General features: G+C 44.5%; 1 protein-coding gene across 2 annotated transcripts in view; it reads left to right on the top strand.

Moving 5' to 3' along the window:
* The first annotated feature begins 752 nt into the window (after positions 1–752).
* Positions 753–20,437, top strand: part of adamtsl3 (ADAMTS-like 3) — a 231,335-nt gene continuing 211,650 nt past the window's right edge. For both annotated transcript variants that reach the window (XR_008810152.1, XM_056278310.1), the window contains exons 1-2: positions 753–1,001; positions 1,447–1,564. Coding sequence is in view for 1 of the 2 variants with exons in the window: in XM_056278310.1 (XP_056134285.1) it covers positions 1,499–1,564 (66 nt within the window). In the remaining variant the exon portion in view is untranslated. The remainder of the gene's footprint in view (positions 1,002–1,446; positions 1,565–20,437) is intronic.

Genomic DNA, 20,437 nt, shown 5'->3' with positions numbered 1-20,437 from the left:
GGGCTCTTCGGATTATAGAAAACACTTTTAAAGAACTATTTGGGATTTGTTCGTCAATTTCAAGCATCTTTGTAGCCACTGACAGATTATGAGGCAACAGGCCCCTGAGCATGGACATTAGGATGGATAAGCCACATTAACAAAATGTACCTCTCACCATAAAAAACGAGATCAGCCAATGCTAACTTTAACATCAGCAAAGACATAGTCATTTAAAAAAAAAACAGGCTGGCAGCAGTAACTTCTCACAGAGGCTCCGGCTCAGGGGGGTCTCCAGCCTCTCGGACCTAAGGGTCTGTGTCCCGCAGGCTTGTAAGGTAACCCATCCTGTAGTGGTTGTTGACCCATTGTTACATGAATGCTGAGGAAGTGGGGGGGGGACGCTGATATACCGCTTTATTCCATCTGATTAGGCTTCTTGAATCCAGATGTATAGGCTTACATTATATAGCTTGTGGCTTGTGGGTGAAATGATTTCACTGATGATGAGGATGACGTCGATGATTCGTGATAATGTCAGCGTTGCAAGTTAACGGTTAATGAAAGGTTGTGGTGAAACTAACGGTACACCAAATGGGTATAATAATAATAGTGCGCAGTGGATGTCATTCCTTTCTTGCCCCCCCCCCCATGATGTGTGTGCGTGCGTGCGCGTGCGCGCGCGCGCGTGTGGGAGGGGGGGTCAGTCTTGCCTGCCTACGCTGCGCGCCCAACTTGTGTCGCCTCAAATCGTTGTTGGATGTGCTCTGCGCTGTTCGGAGCCAGGGGTCTCTCTACCAGGACTCCCCGTACGGAGCAACAAAGTGCCGGTGCAGATAGCCTCTCTGTCAGCTCTCCCGTTCAGGATAACCGCTTCTTCTTTTCTTCTTTTTTTTTTTCCGACCGCTCGATTTGGGCTCATGGTCAGCGCCCCGGGGCTCGTGGCTGGTGGCATATCGGGCTTTTGAGAAATCACCGATGTGGATCTTCCCGTGAGCGCATCGCCCGCTTCCTCAAAGAAGGTACAATAGGTTTTTCCATTTCTCCCCAATAGCTAGGAGGTGATAACTATCGGCGAACACTTGAAGTTGCCAACGCTAGTGTTGACTGTGTGAATACTGCGGTACTAATTAGGGAGGCTGGCTTTACTCTCAAATGCACCGTGCCGTATCTTGATGATGCGCATATCGGCCGGACGGAGACGACAGTCTGCAAGCGGGTTCACACCCAGAAACTTTGAAACTTGGTGAGATCCGTGCATGCGGTCTCTGCAATAATGAAACTACATCGTTACAGATAAATGCACAGTCATTACGCTCCTGCTCATTGTGGCACTGTATGCCTGCTGCAGGTGTATTTCACTAGATCCAGCGCACGGTCACCATATGGTAATACACTGCGACTCTAAAGGGTTTCCGACTAGAGTTTGGGATATGTTGAACTATATGCACTGTCTGTTCCTTATAGTCCCACAGGTTAGAGCCCACCTGCTGATAGAAAGACCACTCCCTGCAGAAAGATGAAGCCATTCATGCCACCAGTCTGGAGAGCTGTCCTAGCCATCTTCCTGCTGCCCACTGTCCAGGTATTAGACATGGATGGATGGATGGATGGATGGATGGATGGATGGATGGATGGATGGATGGCTGACAGATGATAGAGGAATGATGGATAGCTGGCTGTCTACCTGGGTAGATTAGTTTATGGATGGACGGTCAGACGGGAAGTTTGCCGTTTCTAAGATTTACCTTTGCTTTAAGTCATGCCACATTATTATTTTCTGGCCTCCTGAACAAAGCCAGCAGATGTGAACTCAACTGACAAACCCTTACATGGTTTGAGTATCGGGGATCTACTGCAGTTGATACTGCTTCACATTTATTTCTTTTCTGTCAGCCACATCAGTTAATTTGATCTGAAGCACCTAGATCCAGCTTGCACAGGTCATGTGGGGAAAGTCTGCCCTGCCTATTTGTGCAGATTTAAATGCCACTTCCTATTATAATGCAATACATTGCGCAACCTTTTATCTGATAAATGTTGCGGAGGCTCATAGCGGGTCTAATGGTGGAGCTGGCATAAGCAGCTGATATTACATTTCTGAGGACCTGGTGTTAGTGGTCATGTTGACCTTGTTTGAATGGATGTGAATAATAGCGATCGGAAAAAGCTTGTTGTCTGGCTTCTACTCAAATTAGAACAGATTAGATTAACCCTAAAAAATGTTTATGGGGAAACGTAATAGTGGCCACAGCAGATAACAGAATACATCCAAAATGAAAAATAAGGTACAAAAATGACATGTAAATAGACATGGAGCGAGAGTGACATCGAACACATCACAATGAATGGAGTAACAGCAGGGAGCTGCAAGTAGAAACTATTCTGAGATTATACAGTATGAACTAATCTGAATATGTGCACAGTGTGCAAACCTAATAGTGAAGCCAGCAAACATGGAAACAGGGGAATGCTACGTTTGGTGTGTTTTATCACAGTATGCAGATCAAGAAGATTCTAGAAATAGCTAAAGATTTGTTTACCTGTCACTCCTCTATCATGCATAAGCAATGTGAATTGACTCCAATATATAAATATGGTTTAACTGTCTGAATTGTTGCACAGAACAGTATGCTTCATGTTCACATGGATATTTACAAGAAAATTCCTGCCTTGTTATGTGTCAGTCTCTCCTCTGCTCTCCTAAATCATCTGTTCTCTGACCCTTATTACAGTATTGCCTCACTTAATTTATGTCCATGTGAGCTGTACATGTGGGTCACTTAACTGGTAAATATGTTAGAACAGTGAGAGCCACTGGTGCCACAGGGAGAGACAGGTGTTTCTTGTAGTGCTTTCCCACCCCTCCCTCATCTGCTTCCTAATTGGATCCTCACCCCGTAACATAAGCCATCAGTCACACACTCACCCATACGTGCGCGCGCACACACACACACACACACACACACACACACACACACACACACACACACACACACACACACACACACACACACATCTAGCTTTGTCCCCACTTCTTAGCCGTACACCTGCCAGAGGTTATATCCCTCTGGCACCTGTGGATCACTTGCCAGCTGTAAGCAGGAGAAGAAAAGGCCTCTTGAACCTAGTGTATATGTGTGTGTGTGTGTGTGTGTGTGTGTGTGTGTGTATTTGTGTGTGGGAGAAAAGAAGAGAGGGAGAGAGAGGGGGAGAGAGAGTGTGTGTGTTGTGGCAGGGGTGCAGCAGTAGTTGTCTGACTGCCGTGGGAGAGCGAGGAGAGAAGACTGGGAGAGATAGAAGTGATAGAAGCAGGGGGAGAAAGAGAATGACATCTATGGAGGAACAAGAACGCGTCAGCAGGTGTAACGTCCAAATTAATTTGTGCCTTTGCTGACTTTGCACAAGTCGAACTGTCTCTTCTTTTTGAATGTCTGCACCATCTGTTTCTCTTCTAATTTAATGTCAACAAAATCCCCCCGAGTCACGCCTCTCTTCTCTTAGCTGATCTGTCCAATAGTCTTTCAAGATGTCATGAGTTCTGCTTTTAACTCATGTCACACAACACTGTGCGTGCGTGCGTACGCTGTCTTTTTGATAATCCGGCATGGTCTTTTGCATGTTGTATCAAAGCCGCTCCCTGTTGGTCTTAATGGGCTGTTGGAGTGTCGCATGGATGTCACCGGAAGAAGAGGTGATTACTTAAACGCTGATTAGTGGATTTTTTGGCAATCATTAGTTTACAAATGTCAGTTGTAAATGAACAACAATAAATGCACTGAACACTGTTTAGTTGTGCAAGTTTCTGCAAATCTGTGCATGTGGTCACCATTGACACTCAAGCTGACAGAGTCTGTGGTCGCTATACATACAACATTGCCGGTAAAGTGTGTGTTAGTAGCTCGGCCTCGGCCACACAGGAGACCTGCACAAATTGGTTGAGTAGTTGAACCAATATGAGGATACTTGAGAAAACCTGAAGAGCACTCAATTTCTCTCTCATGGCAGATGCAGTGTCTGCTCAAAGCCTGGCTAAAAGTGTGGCCAAATAAACCAGGCACGCATGCATTCAACTTCTATCTTTTACAAAATATTACAACAAGCATGCTTCCACTTGTTACAGAAATTTCTTAACTTTATAATTGATTTGCCTCATTAAGTCAGGACAATGTATAATGCATGCTAGATATATATATATATTAAATTTATTGTCATTAAAAACAATGTGCAGGCACATGTTAAAAATGAAATGAGGGCTGTGGCTTCACCAAACAGTGCAAGACAGACACAGACAAACACAGTATAAGATATACATACATGAAGACCAAAAGTTAAAAATAAGTTAAAAAAGAGCAAGAGTACAAAATAATTAAAAATATCTACAGACATTCAGAGGGTTGCCAGGTTCAGGTGGGCAACAGCTTGTGGAAAGAAGCTGTTTTTGAGCCTGGTAGTGCAGGCTCTGAGGCTCCTGTAACACCTCCCAGAGCGCAGGGGGGAGAACAGTCCATGGTTGGGGTGGGTGGGTTCTGCTGATGCTGAGACCCCTTCGAAGGCAGCGTTTGTGATAAATGTCTTTTATGGCTGGGAGCTGGGTACCGGTGATATGCTGGGCCGCCTTGACGACCTGCTGCAGAGTTTTTTGGTCTACTGAGGTGCAGTTGCCGTACCACACTGAGATGCAGCTGGTCAGGATGCTCTATATGGTGCAGTGCTAGAAGTTGGTGAGAATTTTGGGGGATAGACAGCCGCTCCTCAGCCTCCTCAGGAAATGCAGGCGTTGTTGGGCCTTTTTCACAAGGGCTTGGGTGTTTGATGTCCAGAAAAGTTCCTCACTGATGTGGACTCCAAGGAATTTAAAGCTGAAAACACACTCCACTTCCACCCCATTGATGTGTATGGAGGAGTGGCTGCAGCTTCTAGACCTCCTGAAGTCCACAATCATCTCCTTCGTCTTCTGCACATTGAGGACAAGATTGTTGGTAGTACACCATAATGTGAGGTGCTGAATCTCATCCCTGTAGGCCGTCTTGTCATTGTTGGTGATACGGCCAATGAATGTGGTGTCATCTGCAAACTTAACTATAACATCTGAAGGGTGAGTTGGCAGGCAGTCGTGGGTAAAAAGGGAGAAAAGGAGGGGGCTCAGAACACAGCCTTGAGGGGCACCTGTGCTGAGGGTCAGGGTGGAAGAGGCGTGGTCACCTAACCTAACAGACTAAGGTCTGTTGATCAAGAAGTCCAGGGTCCAGTTACAGAGGGAGGGGTTGAGGCCAAGGGAGAGGAGTTTGGTGGTTAGTTTGGCGGGGATGATAGTGTTGAAGGCAGAGCTATAATCTATAAACAGCATCCAGATGTATGTGTTGTTAAGTTCAAGGTGGGTCAGAGCAAAGTGCAGGGCAGTGACAACGGCATCCTCAGTAGACCTTTTGGGACAGTAGGCGAACTGATGTGGGTCGAATGTGGGGGGGATAATGTTTTTGATATGAGCCAAAACCAGTCTCTCAAAGCACTTCATGGCAATGGGGGTGAGTGCTATGGGTCGGTAGTCATTCAGACATGTGGATGTTGGTTTCTTGGAGACAGGAATGATAGAGGTAGTCTTAAATCATGCCGGGACTATGGATTGGGACAGTGAGAGGTTAAATATAGTTGTGAAGACCTCAGCCAGCTGGTCGGCACATTCCCAGAGGACCCGACCCAGTATGCCGTCTGATCCAGAAGCCTTCCATGTGTTCACTCTGCACAGTGATTCTCTGACCGCTGCGATCGATAAGAGTGAGCACCTGGTTTTCTGGGGCCTTTTGTGGCTGGGTCAGTATTGTCCTTGTCGAAGCGGGCATAGAAATGATTTAGCTCGTCTGGCAGGGAGGCATCATGGACAGTGGGACCGCTATTGGAGCTTTTGTAGTCAGTGATAGACTGAATGCCTTGCCACATTTGCCGGGGATCGGCGTTATTGTGAAAGTGGTCCTCTGTTCATAGGAAATATTTATGTTTGGCTGTTCTGATGCCCTTTTTGAGGTTGGATCTGGCTGCGCTGTATGCCTCACTGCTGGCTTGATCTGTTTTATTAGGGGTTTGTGGGCTGGGACCAGGAACAGGCAGATATGGTCAGAATGCCCCAGGCGAGGGCAGGGAGTAGCTTTGTATGAGTCCTTAATGTTTGTATTGATATGGTCCAGGGTGTTTTGTCCCTTAGTGGGGCAGGAGACATGCTGATGGAATTTGGGCAATACAGCCCTGAGGTTAGCCTGATTAAAATCACCACCTATGATAAAGGCATTGTCCGGGTGTTTGGTCTGTTGTCTGCTGATGGCACATTGTAGCTGCTTAAGTGCTACCTTAGCATTATTTTCATTGATTGGGTTGGTTAGATTTAGGCACGAGGACTGATGATTGGTTAAGGTTAGGGAAGAATATCTGGGTCAGTCAATCAGAGGCAGAATAGGGCGGGCTCACCCCGGAAAGCCAGTGACGGACCCGAACTACGACAAGCCGCAAGCAGCATAGCAAGTTGTGGAAATATTATATAGAAGTGAAGGGAAAACGTTTATGAGCATGTGAAGAGGCATAATTGCGTGACTCTCACTCCCAAAGGGTGAGACTTGCCAGCCCTGAATGGCATTAGCATGTGGGGGGATGTATACAGCGGCGACGGTAATGGCCGTTAGCTCCCTGGGCAGGTAAAAAGGCCTGCACTGAATCATAAGGAGCTCGAGATCAGCAGAGCAATGCCTTTCAACAATCTTTATATTGTTGCACCAAGAGTTATTGACATAAATACTCAAACCTCCTCCGCGGATCTTGCTGGAGTCCACTGTCCTGTCGGCAAGGAAAGCTATGCGGCCCGTTAGCTCGACGGCCGAGTCGGCTATGTTGCTGTTGAGCTAAATCTCCGTAAACATCAGCAGACAGCAGTTCCGCAGCCTTTTCTGAGAGGACAGCCTGAGTCTTGTCTCGTCCATTTTGTTAGCTAACGATCGGACATTAGCCATGAAGATGCTGTGGAGGGAAACTTTGAAGGGAACGCTTCTTAGCTTAGCATTTAGCCCGCCATGTTTCCCCCTCTTCTGTTTACGTTGCCGACGGGGGCAGCGTTTCCACTGCAAGACCGGTGAGCGGATAATATCGATGGGGAAATTGTCCGTGATGGTGGAGCGAAGTGAGTAATACGTTCTGAGGTTTACAAGTTCCTGACGGCTGTAGAAGAGCGCATGACCTACGCTTGTAAGTAAACTTGAAACTAACGTATAAATAACAAAGCAAACATAGCACTGAACAGGGAGCCGCAGTAGTGTGTATATAGTGGTGAACGTGGAAGTAGTGACAAAAGTAACCTTTTAGTCTCCTTTATTTAACTCACGAAGAGATGTAAACATGAAAGACATGTGAAATAATACATGGGACTCATTTACCTGAACAACAATATCGATCATGGTTTCAGTACCAAAGTTACACAACATAACAGAATGATAACTACAATTGTACCACACTAAATAGAAATGCAACCACATAAAACACTTGCAAAACATTTAATAACATAACTAACAATCTGAACGCAGTGCCTGATTGGTAAAACAGGAGGGCACAATTCTAACGGGGTAGCCTCTTCGCTACTATATATATATATACACTACCGTTCAAAAGTTTGGGATCACCCAAACAATTTCGTGTTTTCCATGAAAAGTCACACTTATTCACCACCATATGTTGTGAAATGAGTAGAAAATAGAGTCAAGACATTGACAAGGTTAGAAATAATGATTTGTATTTGAAATAAGATTTTTTTTACATCAAACTTTGCTTTCGTCAAAGAATCATCCATTTGCAGCAATTACAGCATTGCAGACCTTTGGCATTCTAGCTGTTAATTTGTTGAGGTAATCTGGAGAAATTGCACCCCACGCTTCCAGAAGCAGCTCCCACAAGTTGGATTGGTTGGATGGGCACTTCTTTGAGCAGATTGAGTTTCTGGAGCATCACATTTGTGGGGTCAATTAAACGCTCAAAATGGCCAGAAAAAGAGAACTTTCATCTGAAACTCGACAGTCTATTCTTGTTCTTAGAAATGAAGGCTATTCCATGCGAGAAATTGCTAAGAAATTGAAGATTTCCTACACCGGTGTGTACTACTCCCTTCAGAGGACAGCACAAACAGGCTCTAACAGGTACTATTTAATGAAGATGCCAGTTGGGGACCTGTGAGGCGTCTGTTTCTCAAACTAGAGACTCTAATGTACTTATCTTCTTGCTCAGTTGTGCAACGCGGCCTCCCACTTCTTTTTCTACTCTGGTTAGAGCCTGTTTGTGCTGTCCTCTGAAGGGAGTAGTACACACCGGTGTAGGAAATCTTCAATTTCTTAGCAATTTCTCGCATGGAATAGCCTTCATTTCTAAGAACAAGAATAGACTGTCGAGTTTCAGATGAAAGTTCTCTTTTTCTGGCCATTTTGAGCGTTTAATTGACCCCACAAATGTGATGCTCCAGAAACTCAATCTGCTCAAAGAAGTGCCCATCCAACCAATCCAACTTGTGGGAGCTGCTTCTGGAAGCGTGGGGTGCAATTTCTCCAGATTACCTCAACAAATTAACAGCTAGAATGCCAAAGGTCTGCAATGCTGTAATTGCTGCAAATGGATGATTCTTTGACGAAAGCAAAGTTTGATGTAAAAAAAATCTTATTTCAAATACAAATCATTATTTCTAACCTTGTCAATGTCTTGACTCTATTTTCTATTCATTTCACAACATATGGTGGTGAATAAGTGTGACTTTTCATGGAAAACACAAAATTGTTTGGGTGATCCCAAACTTTTGAACGGTAGTGTATATATATATATATATATATATATACACACACACACACTCACAGACACACACATATACATACATACATATATATATATATATATATATATATATATATATATATATATATATATATATATATAAAATCCAGTGAGTCAAGTAAATTCTTTATAAGACAGTACAAGCCTGTTTCATGCCATAAGCAATCATCATCTGTCAAATATATACCATATACCATTGATGGCTTCCAGAAAAACTATACAAATATATATATATAGTGACGTGGTAATATATAGACAGCTGTTGATTGCTTATGGCATGAAACAGGCTTGTACTGTCATATATATATATATGTGTGTGACTTTTTATATGGTATCAAAACACTGATTGTACCGTGTGAAGACCATAAGGATGACCCTGACTCGATGGGGTAAAATGAATTGAGAGGCAAGACACCATTATTGGCACAGTGGACAACAGAGGAGTGAGTCAGGGTGGATGAGATTATGGAGGCCAGGGCGTACGCTTGGCTAGCTGCATAGATTACGACAAGCAGATGTTGGATTAAAATCATGCCTGATTGGTTGGTATTGGATGTTTTTCTAGACGTGCTGCAAGACCAAGAGCTCTGTTTACTTCAGCTGGGTTTTTTTTGTCTATTCTCCCCATCTCTCTTCACTCACTTTTTTTGTATGTCTGTCTCTCTTTTCATCTCCATTTTCTTTCCCTCACTTTCACAACCCATCGCTTTGCCTTAAACCAGCGTCTGTTTGCCTATTTGGGGTAGTTTTGCAGGCTCCGTTGATTTTATGAGTTGTCCTCAGTCCTGCACACTGAAAAAACACAACACTGATGAGGAAGCTTGAAAAAATATACAAAAATTTACAAAACAAAAGCAGTATGTTTGGAGCCAATAGCTCAAAAGGATTATTTGATGAATTATAATAAATTAAAAGTTATTTAGTTTACTGATTTTTTTTATAGTATATGTTTTGAAATTTGTAATTAAACTGAGTATTGCACCTGCATAACCCAGCGCCTGCGGCTGCTGGGCACATTAGTGTACTCATTTCCAGTGGTATTTATGTAATATTCATCTATTTTATGTGACACTATTTTAATTGGAGAAAGTGGTAAGATCGTGAGCGCTGCATCCATCTATGTCCCTCCATCTGTGCTTCTGTTTCCTGCCGGTCCCCTGCTGCGAGCCGCTTCTTGTCATTTCACCAGTGATGGCCCCTTTCAGACACCATCCATCTACTGAGCCCCCCCACCCCCCCCAATCTTATCTCCTGAACCTGCAGCCTCCTCCACTGCCAACAATCCACTTGCCATCCCTCATGGGCATCGTTCTTCTACCACAGACTGTGAGCACACAAACATCACCTAAACGAAGACACGGAGCTTTTCCTGTCCCTGGCCTCTGAAACACCATTGTGTCTGTTTCACCAACAAATGATGAGCTACTGCCTCCAGGAAGGTGGCTGCGATCGCCGCTGGTATAGAAAGTACAACGGAGTGGAGGAGGGAGTGCGGAGGCCACTACAGACAATAAAACAAAAACAGAAAAGAGATTATATTGAGTAAAGTTCTGAGAGATTAGATATACAATCCAAACTGCACCATTTCAGCTCACTGCATCCCCTTTTGGAGCTAAAACTTGCCATTTTAGGAAAATCCATTATGGAGAATAAAAAAAAAAGTTGACAGGTTTGAGCCTTTTTTATTTCTCTTTATGTTGGATTCATCATGAATGTCAATTTTACTCGTCACAAATGCAGGATATCCATTTCCCGTCTGCATTATCCAAGCACCGCGTCCCCATGGGAAGACAGAAGAATGAGAGAAGATGGGCTTTGAGATGAGGCTGTCAGAAGCAGACAGGCAGAAAAAGAGGTGATTCTTGTCTTTTCAGCAGTGTGGTCTAAAGGCTGACTGCCTTTCAAAGTACATATACTGTGCAGCAAGGTAGGTTTAGCTCTTTGACCCGGTGAAGCGCAGTATTTGTCTTTATGATGAATTTCTTGGCTGTCAGGAATTTCAGGTGACCGAGGCTGAAGGGGAACAACATGGTCTGTGATCCCGTTCTTATCTGGTGTGTATATCAATGACGGGTTCACGGCACCGCATGAACAAGGCCTCTCATACGTACAACCTCCAAGGACCCCATTGGGCCTTGTACTTTTGTTTTGTTTTTTTTAATATTTTATTTTTGTCGCAGATCTCTCTTTCCCCCTGTGCGAACTGGGGCTGGCAGACGCCGGGGCCCGTGCCTAGAAAAACGGGTTGAATTCTCAGTGAACTTTCACAAATTTGAGTCCATTAGATCCTCGCAGGCGATAAAGCCGGGGCCGAGGCAGGGCTCTCTGTGTCAATCACTCCCCCCGTGGCTCCTCTGCACTCTCACAGGCAGCACTGTTCAAAGGAAACCCTAGCCCAGACGAGGAACGATTAAGATATCCATCTGGGATAATGTAATTTTGACCATGTGGCCTACAGAGTTGGGCCTAACCGGCGTGGTTATTAGTACTGTCATTATTTATTCACAGTTTGTCTCATGTTTATTATTCAGTAGTGGCTTCATTATGGCTGGAATGTAATGGTCTTTTCACATCTTCCTGGTGGATTGGGGGTTTGGGGGTTTATTATTATTTGAGTGCCACGAGCTGCCTCTTTCTCTCCCTCCTTCCTTCCTGACCAGGAACAAGAGCGGTTTCATGTGAGGCTTTATTAAGTTTCATTTTGCTCTTTACCTTTGCCATTAACTTGTTAACCTGTAATGTGTCCTGACCGTTCTCCGCTCCCCTGTTTAGTATTTAGATGTCCTAAAGGAGCAGCTAGAAAGCAGCTGCTTGTAATTGCAATGGTTAAAGATAAAGGCCTAAATCAATAGAACACATGAATGTGGTCGAGTCAGAATAGGAGGCTCCAGAGAGAGGCAAACTAAAATGAATCAAGTTTTAATAAAATACATGTGGCAGACAGACTGATGGCAAGGAGAGGGGAAGCCGGCTGTGCTCGAGTAGGCCCCACTCTTTAACCCTGCGTTCGTATGTTTTCCTGTGTCTCTTTTAAGAGAGCAAGGCGTTAGTACTATAGTGCGGCAGCCATAGCTAGACTGAACCTTCAAGACCTTCCGCGTGATGGAAACTGAATAATAATTGTTCTCATTGCCCGACTCCCATCCACTCATTATGATCTCTCCAGTTCTTTGATGTTTCTTTTTTTTATTTCTGAATTCCCTTTTTAAGTTTTCTCCATCAAGTGCAGCATTGCAGAATATTTCGAAAGATGCTATTTGCGCCGTGGGCCACAGATTCACTGACTTTTTGTAGGGAGACTAAGAGTTAATTCCTGACCTATGTGTCTCTGAGGGTTCCTTTTTCATCCCTGAACCCCCTGCCCCCAAACGCCTAGCTACACGCACACACACTCACACTCACACCCACACCCACACCCGCACACCCACACCCACACACACTCACACACACACACCCACATGCACGCACACACAGCTACACATCTCAGCTAGGCTGTCACGAGTCACCTCTTCACCCCTCACGGCCACAACCCTCTCTGCTCTGTGCTGTGCTTGCCTAATGTTGGATGTGACTTCTGCTCCATGGTGTGTGCCTCTGTGTGTGCGTGTGTGCCTCTGTGTGTGTGTGTGAGAGAGAGAGAGAGAGAGAGAGGGAGAGAGAGAGAGAGAGAGGGAGAGAGAGAGGAGCAGGTCTTGGTGTAAAAAAGCTCTTTCATAGACGTGGACAGTGCGACCATTCACTACAGCCTTCAAGCTCTGTCTCTCTGTCACTCCAGCGCTCTGCCAATCAGCTGTAGCTGCAGTTTGTGGCTTTTGGCCTGGGTCTCTCTCTCTACCCTCTTCCTCATCCCCTCATTTTTGTATTCTTTTCATGCTCTCTCTTTCCCGCACTCTGGCTTTGTTTCTCTCATCCTCTTTCTCTCTCTCTCTCTCTCTCTCTCTCTCTCTCTCTCTCTCTCTCTCTCTCTCTCTCTCTCTCTCTCTCTCTCTCTCTCACGCTGCTGTATTTCTAAATGTCTCTCTCTCACTCTCTCCCTGATATGTTCTTCTTTTCATCTCTTTCATACCCTTTTTTATGTTCTTTCTCTCCCACTGCCGAACTCTCTCTCTCTCTCTCTCTCTCTCTCTCTCTCTCTCTCTCTCTCTCTCTCTCTCTCTCTCTCTCTCTCTGTTTACCCGGATTAGAGTTTGTTGTCTGTGTGGAGTGGCAAAAGCTCTCAGGCGCCCCCTCATAAAAGCCTTGAAACATCAGACCTCTCTATTACATATGACGGGTGGCGGGCGTTTCATACCATTAAACCCACCCCTCATTGGATGGCACACCCCATTAAAGCCCGCTGTCCTTGGAAGGTCTCTCATAACAGCTATCTGTCACCCTGCTGATGAGGAGAGATGTGAGGATGTGTTGTCCTTCACTGATATGGGTCGGGACCTTATTCCGGCTGGTGGTCTGTGATGCTGTGGCTGCTTCTGGAGCGATGGTCCGCATGACTCAAAGCTCAAAGGACCAATACATGGATGAGAATAGATATTGGTAAACATCAGCTGGAGTAGAGTCAAAGTAGTAGTTGACATCGTCACAGAACTTAAGAGGCACATGGTGCAGTTCTAATATGCAGAGCCTGAAAGGTCCTTCTCTCTAAACCATAATTTCTCTAACCCAATCACCACGTACCCCCTGTCTTGCAGATTTTCTTTGTAACCTTGCATAGGTAGCCTTACTTGTACTTGATTAACCAGTCACCAGTTAATTATGTCACATTTGGCACACCTAAGATAATTATTATTTTTCTTTTTTTTTCTTTCCCCCCCTTTTTCTCCCCAATTGTGCTATGCCAATTACACCACTCCTCTGAGCTGTCCCGGTCAGTGCTCCGCCCCCCCCCCCCCCCGCTGATCCGGGGAGGGCTGCAGACTACCACATGCCTCCTCTGATTCATGTGGAGTCACCAGCTGCTTCTTTTCACCTGACGGTGAGGAGTTTTGCCAGGGGGACGTAGTTCATGGGAGGATCACACTATTCCTCCCAGTTCCCCCTCCCTCTCGAACAAGCGCCCCAACTGACCAGAGGAGGTGCTAGTGCAGCGACTAGGACACATACCCACATCCAACTTCCCACCTGCAGACACGGTCAATTGTATCTGTAGGGACGCTCGACCAAGCCGGAGGTAACATGGGGTCTTGAATCGGCGATCCCCGTGTTGGTAGGCAACGGAATAGACCACCACACTACCCGGCCACCCCCCACACCTAACATAATTAAGTTCTACAATGTGATTGATTGAGTAAATATACAAGCAAGCTTACCTATTCTGGGTTACAATGAAAATCTACTGAGTGGTGGGGGTCCTTGATGACTGGGTTGGGAAACACTGCTCTGTTCTAAACAAAACCAGTCATAAAAAGATAATGTGTTGTGGGCCCTTTCTCTGCACAATTAAGAAGGTCATTGAGTACTGGTGGGGTGTTGAATGTAAATATGCTGCTTGAAATGCCAGTAAAGTTGGCCGCCATTAAGAGCCTTACAAAACTTGAAAGCGGTCAAAGGCCATTTCATGGGTCAGCCTTCTGAGATGGTCAGCGTGACGCACAGGCAAGTTTTAACTCTGGGAGCACTCGTTTATGTTGTCAGGTCAGGCATCGATGTGACAGCTGGGACAAGTCAATGCTTGAATTCAAATGAGGCCCTCCCGGTTGGCTGGCTCTTAAACTACCAGTTGAAAAACAGTGGTGAGAAATGACCCAGGTTGGTGCAAACATTAGCCCACATAACAGAACGGCCATCATCCGATGGGTAAATTCAGTGATCAAATGTGTCAAAGGCCTCAGTAACACATGTCACTTCAATGTGGTACCGGTCATTGGAGTGCACTAATATGATCACAATTTCATCCATTTACACTTGACAATGAAATGTGATCAATAAAAGACAGATCTTTGGCCAGATATGGGTTTGGATACCTTATATTGCAATAAGTAACTCTCTAAATGGCACCTGATATGTACTCTTTTTTTCCCCTTGTGTTTAAAGTTATTTCCAATTACTGGCGTAGAGCCCACACAAGGCTTACATTTGGTGGAACAACAGCGGCGGTGTGCAGAATATCCATATATATTACTCCTCTGTCCAGCTGCAGTGTCTCTGGAGAAAAGGTTGTGGGTCCAACAATGTAGCCAGCACCGGTGGGAGTACATAGTCCTGCAAACTGTATACAAAAGCCGATCTGTGATTTGTGGACAGCTTCACCCCCTTCTGTGTCACCGCCATACCTGCTGCCTCTTTGTTCGCGGGTCTTTGCCCGAGTGGCGGTTGCAAGGAGTTTGTACTCAACACCTCAACATTTTTGCAAGGAGGAGATGAGGATCAAACCGGCAACCCTCTAGTTACTGGTTGATGACCTGCTCTACCTGTTGAGCCACTGCCACCTCATGCAACCGAGCAAGGGCAAGCACAGCGCATGCAAGGTCTGGTGCAAAAGCTCCTTCAGCCTGTCTCAGAAGGGTATCGGTCCTGTGTAATCGTGAGCACCACCTTAAAGTTGCTGTGGCAGGTGTGGCATAGTAGATGCACTGGATTAGAGGGAGGTAACATCCGAAGTGGCCCTGCTTGTCGATGAGGAAAACCCGTACCTGATCAGCCTCTGTACCTACTTAGATGTATGCGTTTGAGCAAAGGGAGAAGCCCGTGGACAGACAAAAACAAAGAAACTCGTTTCTGCCTGAACAGGAAACTTAACCAGGCGTACCAGATCCAGAGGCGGGCGTTTTCGAATGCACAGCATATCAATCAGGATTCATTATTTATTTATTTGACAAGAGTTTCTCCAGACCCTCTCTGTAAGTATCATGATAGTCACAGAAAGTTGAATCAGTTCATCCGGACGCGTTTATTGAGAGAAACATTTCATCACTTATCTATCCCACCCTTATAAACAACACAGTGGCATAACGACCGACAAAAACCACCGGTTTCATATGCAAATTACCGTAACCATTAACTAGAGTTACAATGGCCGTGTGTACTAGTCACAGAGGATTGGGGAATAGTTGCAATCACTACATTGTAAGATGGCGACAGATGCATAACGACCGAAACCTGCATTGTTTATAAGGGTGGGGATACCCGCAGCCAGTTTAGACTGAAAATGTCACTTAGTTGAGTGATGAAACATATCGGTCAATAAATGTTGTGTCCGGATGAACTGATTCAACTTTCTTTGATTTTCTTACCTGGATTATTGAGCATGAGACATCATGCTCATAAAGACACCATGATAGCATAAGATATCCGTTGCCAATATAAAGATCTAGTTTGAAACAGGCGGCCAAAACAGGGTTTTACCCCCCTTGAGTACTGCACTAAAACTTGGGAAAGGAGTAGGAACAGTGCTCAGTCACTGTGAACCTGAGACGTCATCCTGCATTCTCACCTCTGGCGCCCTATGATAAATTACTGTACGTCCTCTGCGAGTCTGCAACACACATGCTAATCTGGCTCCCCGCAACTGCAGCCCAAATGTATTCTGTCTTTCTATAGCATCTCAAGAGTCTTTTAGCAAGCTGTTAAGATATTCAGTCGCGTTTGTCTGGTTTAAAGTGGACCAACGTGAGGGGGAGGGTTTCAAATCTTATTTAAGCCAACCAACATATCCAGAGTACTGTGTCCCTTGCGTTCTATTTTAGGGCACTCTGTAGGGTCCTGAGAGCCAAATGAATGGACTTCCACTCTCCTCATATCCTCAAATATCTCTTGTTTCAGGAAGCAAGCTGTGTTTGTTTAATATTATATGTAGGTGGTGGCTTGGATACAATGAGACGTGTGCAAAGTCACATGCACAAGTACCACGGCCTTTCAATACATTCACACTTTCAGATAAGTAGCTACACACACACACACACACACACACACACACACACACACACACACACACACAATGTTCACATGTCAATGCAGGCAAGTTTACAAATTGTACACACCTTTACTGTGTATACCTTTCTTTATATGCCTCCTATCTTTGCACTTTATTTTGCATATTTAATTTGTCTTTTCTTTTTTGAAAAGTTCATGTTTGAGAGCAACCAGAAGAGAAAGCATTTAATTTCACCTTGTATATCTGTTGTACTTGATTTAAAAAAAACAAAACAAAAAAAACAACAACCGTGAAAACTGTTGTATTGTCTTCACCACTGCTGGAAACATGAGCCCCAGTATGCACTGACCATGCTGAGATAGAGGTTGAGCGGGGGTCTTTTGATGGGAGAACCTGTTACACACCGTGATCATCGCCCGTGAAGAAAAGCCCATTCATGGTTAAAATGGTGGCTTTCAAGAATGACTGCTTGAATCCTGATTGCGTCAACACTGACATTCAGACACATGTATGCTGTGCACAAAAGCCTACACTCAAAGGCAAGGACACACACACACACACACACACACACACACACACACACACACACACACACACAAAAAAGTATTTCGATATTTTTCGTGCAAAATTGCTGTTAAAAATGCATGGGCTTGTCTTTCTGTCTCCGCTGTTATTGTTGGCCAACAACAAGTCATGTCCCAGTCCTTTTCAAGTTTTATTGGCAGCCAAGTAGTCTTGTGCCTGCAACCAATTTGCCTGCAACCTTGATGACAAGGACGTGAGTGTTTCAATGGTACAATTGTGAAAATGAACATGCACACAAGTGTCCCTTTCCATTCTTATCGCTGCTGTCATACTGACGACAACTAGTCTGCAAATCTTGTGCATGGATACTGTCATATACGAGTCTCCCAGGAAAAATAATATAGTGCCAATTCAGCCGAATGCGGATGAATAGTGGTTTAATAGAGTGGTTAGATATGTATGCAATTACCAGCTTTACCGAAGATATCTGGCAATTAAAAAAATTACCTTTAACCTGGAAAAGTATCTTATAATAACTATGGAAGAGTATGTGCATACTAAGAGAATGTTCATATTTCATCCATTCAGACAGTAAGCGAGGGATTAGGGAATAGCAGGTATAGTATTTCTGTGCAGAAAGCAAAGAAAAAAGAAAAAAGAAGCAAGGACTAACAATCATAAATAGGTAAAATCTGCACGTAGCTGGTCTCTACAGTGTTCATATATTTAGTATTGCACATAGAAGTGAAAAATGAATAACTCAACTGTATATATACACTATATATACTGTATAGTATGATAACAGTAATATATGATTTAGGAAGTATAACTATCTACTATTCTAGTATACATTTCTTATTTGGTAAGTAGACACATTCAATTCATGGGACTGAATAAAGAAGTCAGGTCAAGTCAATTTTATTTGTATAGCCCAATATCTCAAATTATAAATTTGCCTCAGTGGGCTTTACAGCAACACAACATCCTGTCCTTAGACCCTCGCAATGGATAAGGAACAACTCCCTGAAAAAAAATCCTTTAACAGGGAGAAAAAGTAGGAAGCAACCTCAGGGAGAGTGACGAGGAGGGATCTCTCTCCCAAGGTGGACAGATGTGCAATGGATGCTGCGTGTACGGAATAAAACACAATTTACAGAATACAACATTGAAAGAGGATAACAGAATCATAATGGAATTATTATTACATCTGCAGATGCCACCAGAACAGCCTAGGACCTTAGACACTTGACCAGCATCACCATGGAGACAAATAAATAAATAAATAAAACCATACACACTAGACACACATCTGAGAGAAGGACATAACATTGAAACAGGATAACAAAATTGCATGGATTTATAAGATATATAAAAAGAAAATGTGATGAGGAGGATGCCAAGCAGTGTCCAGGTGGTGACCACCGTCACCATGGAGACCTGGGAGGACGACAGACTGCACATGCACACAAGGGAGACTCACACCACACTATTCACACACACAGGGGGAAGAGAAAGGAGAAGACATCATTCAGAGAGAGAGAAAAGACATGTGAGAGAAGAGAACAGATTACAATAGTCAGAATAAAAAGAAAAGAAGAGAAGAGAAAAGAAAAGAAAAGAAAAGAAAGAGAAAAGAGAAAAGAAATTAATTTTGTTGAAAAGAGGTGCTGGTTAGACCAGAACATATATTATGTATTCAGACACAATGGGATCAGACTCACGGCCCGGTGGGCCCCGCCTGGTCACCCACCACCCCTCCTCAGACCTCTGAAATAAAAAAGAGGTTAACTTTAAAGCAGCTGGCCTTTCATTTTCTGTTGGAATGGGTGCCCGACAGGAAAGATAAACCGCTCGACCGCAGCTTGTAAAGATATTACACTGGCATACGAGGAAAGGGAATATTCAGTTTGTGCTGGACATTATTTATTATTTGCGCCTTTACGGAAAACCATCATCCCTCTATGTGTGAACCGGAGAGGAAATCAAGCCACTTTGCCTTGAAGTCTGAAATCCTGCACGCAAACCTTGGCGTCAAATTACAGTGTTGACAGCTGGAACCTCTGATAGCATGACCAACTAAGGTTCCCCGCATTAACAACCTGCTTTCTATATTTTCACCTTAGGGGGTGGTGGGGAGAGGTGGGTTTGTCCTCTTCCCTGTCCTCATATTCCTTCCTCTGAAGTGGCCCAGTGATGCAGACAGGGCCAGCCAGCAGCAGCGGCTGGAGCAACCTGGCAGGGTTATGGGTGTCCTCACACTGTCCTGCCACTGGTGTATAAACTCAATTATGGAGACTTCTTTACAGCAAGCTGCTCCGCTCTGCCTCAGCAGCCTCACAGCAGGACAACTTGTGTGTGTGTGTGTGTGTGTGTGTGTGTGTGTGTGTGTGTGTGTGAGCGAGCGAGCGAGAGAGAGAGAGAGAGAGAGAGAGAGAGAGAGAGAGAGAGAGAGAGAGAGGGAGGGCAACTGTGTGTGCTTGAGGACAAGATTTTTGTGGGAATGACTGCGTAACGTCTCCATGTTTTGGTGTCTTTAAGTGACAGAGTGTGTGTCCGAGTTGCTGTGTGGCCAGATATGGACAAAACCCTCTTTATGTGATGACAAACCCTATTTCCGTGTGCTGCGATGAGGAGCCACAGGCCTACCACTCATTATGTAAGACACCGTGTCCAAATTTAACCAGAGCCTGTTTCATTAGCCCAGTCAGTACGCACCTACAAGGAGCTTGACTCGGGGCAACTTGGTGGGCTCATGAAACACACAAGACAAAACACTACGCAAGCAGAATTTTAAGAAATTGAAGTTTCATTTTGTAATTACAGAACATTGAATCAGTTCATCTGGACGCAATGTTTATTGAGGGAGAAGCGTTTCATCACTCATCTAAGGGACCTCTTTAGTCTCAACTGGCTGCAGGTATCCCCACCCTTATAAACAATACAGTGGCATAAGGACCGAAACCAACGATCGGTTTCATAGCAAATATGGGCGTAACCATTAACTAGAGTTTCAATGGCCATGTGTACTATTCACAGAGGATTGGGGAATAGTTGCAATCATAGCATTGTAAAATAGTGACAGATGCACTCTTAATGCAGTTTGCATATTTGCATATGAACCTGATCGTTGGTTTCGGTCATTATGCCACTGTATTGTTTATAAGGGTGGGGATACCTGCAGCCAGTTGAGACTGAAGAGGTCCCTTAGAT

Source organism: Lampris incognitus, chromosome 4, assembly GCF_029633865.1.
Source record: "Lampris incognitus isolate fLamInc1 chromosome 4, fLamInc1.hap2, whole genome shotgun sequence".
Lineage (NCBI taxonomy): Eukaryota > Metazoa > Chordata > Actinopteri > Lampriformes > Lampridae > Lampris > Lampris incognitus.
The sequence above is the reverse complement of the archived record's forward strand: the minus strand, read 5'-3'. Positions and strand labels throughout refer to the sequence as shown.